The 9472-nt window shown below is 48.0% G+C and overlaps 1 protein-coding gene across 1 annotated transcript in view; it reads right to left on the bottom strand.

Moving 5' to 3' along the window:
- Positions 1–9472, bottom strand: part of LOC105001868 — a 47337-nt gene that overhangs the window by 19252 nt on the left and 18613 nt on the right. Inside the window, exons 3-4 of the mRNA XM_010858308.1 lie at positions 7462–7536; positions 6929–7041 (exon numbers count right to left, since the gene is read on the bottom strand). Coding sequence (XP_010856610.1) covers positions 6929–7041; positions 7462–7536 — 188 coding nt within the window. The remainder of the gene's footprint in view (positions 1–6928; positions 7042–7461; positions 7537–9472) is intronic.

Below are 9472 nucleotides of genomic sequence, written 5' to 3' on the forward strand. Positions count from 1 at the left end.
AAGGAGATCCAACCAGTCCATTCTGAAGGAGATCAGCCCTGGGATTTCTTTGGAAGGAATGATGCTAAAGTTGAAACTCCAGTACTTTGGCCACCTGATGCGAAGAGTTGACTCACTGGAAAAGACTCTGATGCTGGGGGGAACTGGGAGCAAGAGGAGAAGGGGATGACAGAGGATGAGATGGCTGGATGGCATCACTGACTTGATGGACGTGAGTCTGAGTGAACTCCGGGAGTTGGTGATGGACAGGGAGGCCTGGCGTGCTGTGATTCATGGGATCGCAGAGAGTCGGACATGACTGAGCGACTGAACTGAATTGAACTGAATGAAAATTCATCATGGCGTTTCTCTATTTCATTCTTTTAAATGGTTGCACAGCTTTCTTAGATGTGGATGTACTTACTCAACCTACAAATAGGCATTCACTTTGATTCCATGGACTATGGAATAACTTGATAAGTGCTACAATAATTATCATCATCTTGTGCAGATATTTGAAGACAGATGATAAAGAATAGATTGGAAGTCAAAATATATTTATACACATATAATTTATATAAGTCATAATATATCAAATTGCTAATTTTATATAATAATTTTTAATTGATACTGACAGATTGATCTTTTAGAAAGGGTATAAAAATGAACATTTCTACTAATGATGTATGTGAATACTCTTTCTCTGCAGGTCCACAAGCAGTAGCTATTAATAATAATTTTCATTTTTATTTTTGGGCTGATTTAACTACTTTGCTAACTACTAGTGATTTTTCATATCTTTTGACTCTTTAGAATTGCTCTTGAATAAATTGCTAATATTTCTATTTGATCATTTATCTTTTTCTTGTCAGTTTGTAAAAACTCTTTGCTCCCTTTGTTCTGGTTTATAAACCAGGACAAATCTATCTGTTGTCTTTGTGTTATCTTTTGCCACGCAAAGTTGCAATCAAGTCAAACATGTTCATCTTTTCTTTCATAACTTCTGGGTTTCTTGCATTTGATAAAGCTTTCCCCTACCCTAACTCTTCATGGTCCAAGAAGGCTGCTAGAGCTCCAGCCACCCTATCCCATAGCACAGGCTGCAGTATGGAAAAAGAGACCAGAAGGGCATTCCATCTCTCGTTGAAAGAAATTTTCCAGAAATTTCTACACCATAATTCCACTTACATGTTATTGCCATAACTTAGCGATATAGCCATAGTTAGCTTCAAGGGGAGCGCTGTCACAGCCATCTTTGAGAAATGCAATCTGGCACACCCACACTGAGAAGCAAGGGTGCCCTTTTTTCATGGCATTCAATAGACAAGCAGAGACCACACACTGCTAAGAGTAGCCTAGAGCCTAGAAACCTGTTTCTTAGGAGAGAGAGAGCGCGCCTGTCTTTTGGCTCCACAGGTACCATGCGTAACACAGTCAGACTACTGAGTCAGGAAGGTCTCAGCTCTGAGGCTTGTGCAAGCATAACCCCAGGGTGGCCACAGGCTCCAGAAGTGACACCTCTGCCCCAGGGCCCTCGCCCCTCAGTGCCCTCCCCAGGGGGCGGTCAGAGGTTTGCGGCTGTGTGAGGAATAAGCAAGTTTGCTGGCATGAAGGACTGATGGCTTCTGAACTCTGGGAAATACCACCAGGCATTTCCAGACAGACGGGGGCCTCAGAGAATTACTTATGATTCATGCCAATCTGTGGGGTGTGTCTGTGCCAGAGAGAAAAACATGACACTGGAAATACTTTCTCATTCCCTTACTCAGTCCCTCACAAGCCCAGAGAGGGCCAGCCATATCCACCCAGATATTTCTTGCAGGTTTTCTTCCTACAGTTATGCTCTCAGTTGAGAAAGCATCAGTGGAAGAGGTAGGTCAATGCAGGAACGGCTGGCCAAGAAGAAGAAAGGCTAAGAGGTTTCTGTTTGGAAGAAGCTGGGAGGCAAGAGACCCAGCACACAGGGCTGTGGGTGATTAAAATCCCAGGAGGGCAGCATGCAAGGGCTGGTTCCACCAGGCCCCAGTGGGTACTTTTCTTCGAGTCCCCCCACCTCATCAGCCTCCTCATCTAGAAAGTGGGAGTGGTAATCCTGGCTCAGCCCTCTTGCCAGCATCGAGAAAGGGGCTGACTGTACAGCCTGTGCTCTGCTACAATTCTTTTGTTTTTTGAAATATCTTTAATTATATAAGTATTACTGTTAACCAAAAACAAAAGCACAGACAAACAAAAAGAAGGCCATAAGAGAGAAAATAAAAGAGAAAGCAATTAACATCTTGACATATGCACTTAGAGTTTCCATTTGTTGTTCAATCGCTAAATCATGTCCAACTCTTTCCAACCCCATGGACTACAGCACACCAGACTCCTCTGTCCTCTACTATGTCCCAAAGTTTGTTCAAATTCATGACCATCAAGTCAGTGATTCTATCTAACCATTTCATCCTCTGCCACCCCTTTCTCCTTTTGCCTTCAATCTTTCCCAGCATCAGGCTCTTTTCCAATGAGTCGGCTCTTGGCATCATGTGGCCAAAGAATTAGAGCTTCAGCATCAGTCCTTCCAATGAATATTCAGTGTTGATTTCTTTTAAAATTGACTGGTTTGATCTCCTTGCAGTTCAAGGGACTGTCAAGAGTCTTCTTCAACACCACAATTCAAAAGCATCGATTCTTCAGCGCTCAGCCTTCTTTATGGTCCAACTCTCATATCCTGGAAAAACTATACATGACTACTGGAAAAACCATAGTTCTGACTATAGTTTCCTGTCCTGGATATATTTTTAACAGGACCATACTTTATACGAAAAGTGAAAGTGAAGTCACTCTGATGTGTCCAACTCTTTGCGACCCCATGGACTGTAGCCCACGAGGTTCCTCCATCCATGGAATTTTCCAGGCAAGAGTACTGGAGTGGGTTGCCGTTTCCTTCTCCATACTTTATATTTTATATATGGTTCTGTAACTTATTTTTCACTCAACAATATATCATGAGTTTTTTCTATGTTGACAAGCAAACTTCATGAGATATTTCAATACTTGTATGATATTCTGCCATTGCTGTATTCAGTTCTGAACCTGTGATCACTATTACTGATTCTTCCTTTCCCACATGGCCCAAATTCCAATGTGGCCCAACACAAAAATGTTACTAATTCTGTCTTTATTTAAAATGTTACTAATTCTGTCTTTATTTAAAATTCTACTATTTTGTTCACCACGGATTGATTTTTATTTTTTAAAAATATCGCATTAAAACATTATTCATCTTATTTATTTTTGGCTGCAACGCATCTTCATTGCTGTATGCAAGCGTCTCAGTGTGGTGACTTCAGTTATTGCAGAGTGTGGGCTCAGTGGTTGCAGTTCATGGGCTTAGCTGCTTTGCAGCATGTGGTATCTCCTGGACCAGGGATCAAACCCATGTCCCCTGCACTGGCAAGCAGGTTGCTAACCACTGAACCACCAGGGAAGTCCCCTAATATTACTCATCTTGATTATGGCATCTTCCCCTAAGATTATTTTCAATGTTTCCAGTTCATCCAGTATCCACCACAGTGCAGGACACATCGTAGTGCTCAATAAATATTGAAAGAATGAATGAATGAGTTGGTGGCAAAAGGAAACTCTACACCCAGCTGTGAGCGTCTCCCTCGCTGAACCAGGAGAACCAGGAGCTCGCTGACACCAGGATGAAGGCCTGCTGGCCCTTCTCCCGAGGCGCTGGAACTGTGCTCTGCCCCTGGTGTGGAGCTATCTCTCCAAGGCAACAAGGGATTTCCCCAGCCCTGACCAATGTGTGGAGTTTTAAACTAACAAAACCAGAGCTCAGAGAGGAAATTCTAAGAACGTGAAGTAAGTCAGAAGAGCAAAGGTGCGTGTTTATTTTCCATCGACTGCTTGGGCCTCTGCCTCCCTTCCCCCACCGCAAAGACTGGGGAAGGGGTCCGGATTCGGATGTCAGCACAACAAAGCTACAGGAAACCCATCTTCCGGCGTTTGCCAAGGAACAATGCTGGAGAGGCCATTCCAAGGCCTGCACTTTTCCTCTGTACAGAAGAATTTAGGTCCTGGAGGATTCCTGGGAGGGAGGCTCAGGAATTTCTGAATAAATGTTCTTGTTCCATCACTCAGGGACATTGGGGATGCACTGGCTATGATCCCAGTTGGCCTTCGGTACTCAGCTCCATTCTGACCCATACTAGGTGGGGATCTAACCGTGGGTTTGGGGCCTTGGGCCCACCCTGCAGCCTATCAGCTTGAGTCTGGTCATTGGCCTCTTTAGTCTCTATCTCCCAGCACTGCTTTCTGTTCTCTCCCCCTTCAGCTCTTATCTGGCTCTTATCACTCCTTTTCTGGACTCCTGCCCAAGTGCAGCCTTCCTGGCCCTGACCCTCCTATCCTCACTCATAGGCCATGTTCCCACAACACACCTCCAGGCGAGGCCCTTCTCTGCTCCCAGTCCTCTGCACCCACAGCACCAGGTGCCTTAGATGTTTCCAAGGAACTTTGTGATGACCAACCACACCGGGCTCATCTCCCGGTGAATCAGGGAGGGCGCTGAAAACCAGCCAGTATTTACTGAGTACCTACCAGGTACTAGGTGCCATCTAGACCCTTTCTGGGCTTTATCTCACAATACTCCAAAGCATCATGTTGAGTCTACACAGGCCCACTACTGTGCCTTCTGTAAAACGGGGGCTCCATAAACCAACCAATGTCATGAGTTCAGTGGAGGTGGAACCCGGATCCTTGTTGTGACTCAGCTGGTAGTCTGGCAGCTGCTGATGGTGGTCTGGTAGGCAGGCTCAGGGGGCTGTTTGGATCACATGCTTTTCCTTCAGGGGTTTCCCCGGTGGCTCAAGAAGTGAAGAATCCACCTGCAATGCAAGAGACGAAGGTTTGATGCCTGGGTCTGGAAGATTCCCTGGAGGAGGACATGGTAACCCACTCCGATATTTTTACTGGGAAAACCCCATGGACAAAGGAGTCTGGTGGGCTGTGGTTCATGGGGTCACAAAGAGTCAGACGTGACTGAAGCAACTAAGCATGCATGCTCTTCCCTAAACCCTCCAAACACAAGGCTCCCTCTTTCTAGAACACGGTTCACCCATCTTTTGGGCTAACTCCTATTGGCGTTTCAGGTCACTTGGCAGCTTCCTCCTGGAAGCCTTCCAAGATCTCCCAATCTGGGTTATTCTTTTATGTTTCCCAACACCCTTGGCTTCTTCCCTCTCTGGGTGTTTCAGCAACTGTCTCTAGAATCTGAATGTCAGCTCCTAAAGGACAGGAGGTGCCTTGTTCACCTCTGTGCCCCCAGAATTTAGCTCAGGGACTGTCACAGCTCAGTAAATATTTGGTGAATGAATTAAATGCTTCAGTTCAGCCGCTCAGTCGCTTTGCGACTCCATGAACCACAGCACGCCAGGCCTCCCTGTCCATCACCAACTCTCAGAGTTCACCCAAACCCATGTCCATCGAGCTGGTGATGCCATCCAACCATCTCATCCTCTGTTGTCTCCTTCTCCTCCTGCCCTCAATCTTTCCCAGCATCAGGGTCTTTTCCAATGAGTCAGCTCTTCGCATCAGGTGGCCAAAGTATTGGAGTTTCAGCTTCAACATCAGTCCTTCCAATGACCACCCAGGACTGATCTTTAGGATGGACTGGTTGGATCTCCTTGCAGTCCAAGGGACTCTCAAGAGTCTTCTCCAACACCACAGTTCAAAAGCATCAATTCTTCAGTGCTCAGCTTTCTTTATAGTCCAACTCTTTCTTTATAGTCCAACATGACCACTGGAAAAACAATAGCCTTGACTCTTGGATATTTAGTCCCTCCCTGGCTTGTCAAAGAGCACCTGATCCCAAACTAGATCTTCTGCTTTTCCCTTCCTCTCTTCAACCCTTACCAGCCACAGTATGCCCTGAAGTTGGCAAATCTAGGGTCTGAACTCTGTCCCTTGAGGCTGGTGGATTCCATCTTCCCTTCCACCCCTTCCCCTGCCTTCTCCGTGCCACAGTGGACTACATCGGGTTTCCCTTCTTTTCTAAACCACATCTGGTCTCAAAGCACGCTACCCTGGGGCTGGTGTTGAGTCCCCGCTGGCCTGGCAGCCGTCAGTACCCTGTCCTCCAGCCGGACGTGTTACAGGTTCTGGGGGGTGGCAGAGAGGGGGCCCTCCCCCGAAGCCGCTGCCAAGCGTTCTCCAACGGGAGGGGACCGAACTTCTGCGTTTAGGGCGCGCAGTGTACACCCTGTTCACATTTCTGCGCAGACAGGAATGCGGACGCGGGACAAGACAAAGGCCGCATTCCTCGGGTTGGGCGGGAACACGGCCCGGGCCCCGCCTCACCAGCCCCGGCCCCGCCCCCAGGCCCTGCCTGCTGGACACTGGACCACAGCCTGAGAGGGCGCCCCCTGGCGGTGCCGGCGGCCAGAGGCGGGACCCGGGGCCCTGCCCTCTATTCCCGGCCCCCTGCCCGTCCTCCCCGCCTCCTCCCCGGTTCTCCAGGCCTGAACCCAGCCCGCCCTTTGGATCCTAGAATCCCCTCCTTTATCTTCCCCGGGAAGCTGCCTGCTTCCGGAAACTGAAAGGACTCCAAAGCGCTTTTGGTTTTTGTTTGTGCTGCCAGTCAAATCAGAAGAAAGGAATGGCTCCCCAGAGCCTTCGCAAAATCCTAACTCCGGGGTGGCTTCCTCTCCTGGCTTCCCATCCTGTCCCCAGGGAGCCCGTCTTGACCTGCGTCTGATGGGTGCCTCTGTGGGAATTTCCCACCCGTGTATGCGGTCTCCTCCCAGCTGGCCCAACTGGCACCATCAGGGCCAGAGACCAAGATGAAGGGCCTCACCCCTGCCGAGTCACCTCCCACTGCTCCACTAAGGGCTTGGGGAAAGAAAAGGTGGCCCTAAGTTGAAAGCTGTGAGAAAATGGGCCTGAGTCTGTAGGTCTGTACCTTGGCCTCTACTGGAAAAAGCACCACTGCCTCATAGGAAGGATCCCTGGGAGCCGAGGCCCCAAGAAAGTGGAAAGCCACTGGGCTGAGGGTTTCCACGATGGTGTAGGAACCTAACACACACACAAACTGCAGTAACCTCAAAACATCACTGAAACAGGTAAGCAAAAAAAGGGCTTATACCCAGAACCAGGACTGGGCTATACCTGTTTAAGTCACCCTCCAGGGTCTTGAAGAAGAGAAGTGTGTGCTGTTTACTCACTTCTGCCTGAGGGGACAGGCAGCTTGTTTCCCCAGATACCTGGTCAATGGAATGCTGGACAATGCCAGGAAGGCATGGGCTCACACCCAACTTTCTCAGCTTGTTGTAGGTATCTTTCTTAGTGGGAAAGAAGCTGCACCCTCACATTGTTTGCATATGGAAATTTGCATGTTTATCAGCCCATTACCGGTTAGGCACTCACCCTGTAGTTAAAGTGACACCTGAGCAGCCAGTAATGAAAGAAGGCATGCCTGGAACTTGCATTGCTCACCATCAGAGAGGGTTGTGAATGTTGCCAGGAAAGATGGGAAAGCAGAAACCAAACTCTCGTTGGCCAGCACCTCAGCTGTAAGAAAGGGCAGGGCACAGGGGCACTGGATTGGAGCTTGGCCTTGATTGCTAGCTTACCTTGACCTTGAGAGCTGGCTTACCTTGCTCAGTTGTTTTCTCAGCCTCTCAAGGGAGGAAAACACTGTGGTCCCTTTTTACCTGGCCAGGAGGTAGGCCCAGAGTGGTAGACAAGGTGGCTGGTGGCCCTGCAGCTCTGGTTTGAGATGGCAGCCCCAGCTCCAGGTCTGCCTCTTCCCCTGACACAGAAAATGGATGTTCCAGACTGTCACAACACCCCAGCAGTTCCTTGAATGGCAGTGCCAGAGCTCTGTCTCGGTGGAGTGTGAGGAGCTTGAGGTATTCCTGAAGGACGCAAAAGACCCAGTGATGAGTCTATTCACTTCACAAACCTGTGAAGAATGCTCTGTTCTTCACAAACTGACTCAGGACCTACCCCAGGAGACTTACCATCCACTGAGGGAGAGAGATGCCGATCCATCCAGTACAGTGTGATGTGATGAGCAGCAAAGCAGAGGAAGGCTGGGCAGAGCATAGGCAGGAGGGTCTTATTTGTGGGAGTGGGAGCTGGAAGGGATGGATGGTGGGGAGGTGAGGGGGTTGGAGGGAGGCTCTGCCAGAAGTTCAGTTCAGTTCAGTCGCCCAGTCGTGTCCAACTCTTTGCGACCCCATGAATCGCAGCACACCGGCCACCCTGTTCATCACCAACTTCCGGAGTTCACTCAGACTCATGTCAATCGAGTCAGTGATGCCATCCAACCATCTCATCCTCTGTTGTCTCCTTCTCCTCCTGCCCTCAATCCCTCCCAGCATCAGGTCTTTTCCAATGAGTCAACTCTTCGCATGAGGTGGCCAAAGTACTGGAGTTTCAGCTTTAGCATCATTCCTTCCAAAGAAATCCCAGGGCTGATCTCCTTCAGAATGGATTGGTTGGATCTCCTTGCTGTCCAAGGGATTCTCAAGAGTCTTCTCCAACACCACAGTTCAAAAGCATCAATTCTTCGGTGCTCAGCTTTCTTCACAGTCCAACTCTCACATCCATACATGACCACTGGAAAAACCATAGCCTTGACTAGACGAACCTTTGTTGGCAAGGTAATGTCTCTGCTTTTCAATATGCTATCTAGGTTGGTCATAACTTTTCTTCCAAGGAGTAAGCGTCTTTTAATTTCATGGCTGCAGTCACCATCTGCAATGATTTTGGAGCCCCCCAAAATAAAGTCTGACAGTGTTTCCACTGTTTCCCCATCTATTTGCCATAAAGTTACGGGACCGGATGCCATGATCTTTGTTTTCTGAATGTTGAGTTTTAAGCCAACTTTTTCACTCTCCTCTTTCACCTTCATCAAGAGGCTTTTTAGTTTTTCTTCACTTTCTGCCACAAGGGTGGTGTCATCTGCATATCTGAGGTTATTGATATTTCCCCCGGCAATCTTGATTCCAGCTTGTGCTTCTTCCAGCCCAGCATTGCTCATGATGTACTCTGTATATAAGTTAAATAAGCAGGGTGACAATATACAGCCTTGATGTACTCCTTTTCCTATCTGGAACCAGTCTGTTGTTCCATGTCCAGTTCTAACTGTTGCTTCTTGACCTGCATACAGATTTCTCAAGAGGCAGGTCAGGTGGTCTGGTATTCCCATCTCTTTCAGAATTTTCCACAGTTTATTGTGATCCACATAGTCAAAGGCTTTGGCATAGTCAGTAAAGCAGAAATAGATGTTTTTCTGGAACTCTCTTGCTTTTTCCATGATCCAGCGGATGTTGGCAATTTGGTCTCTGGTTCCTCTGCCTTTTCTAAAACCAGCTTGAACATCAGGAAGTTCACAGTTCACGTATTGCTGAAGCCTGGCTTGGAGAATTTTGAGCATGACTTTACTAGCGTGTGAGATGAGTGCAATTGTGTGGTAGTTTGAGCATTCTTTGGCATTGCC

The sequence above is a fragment of the Bison bison genome, unplaced genomic scaffold (assembly GCF_000754665.1).
Source record: "Bison bison bison isolate TAMUID 2011002044 unplaced genomic scaffold, Bison_UMD1.0 scf7180017864384, whole genome shotgun sequence".
Classification (NCBI taxonomy): domain Eukaryota; kingdom Metazoa; phylum Chordata; class Mammalia; order Artiodactyla; family Bovidae; genus Bison; species Bison bison.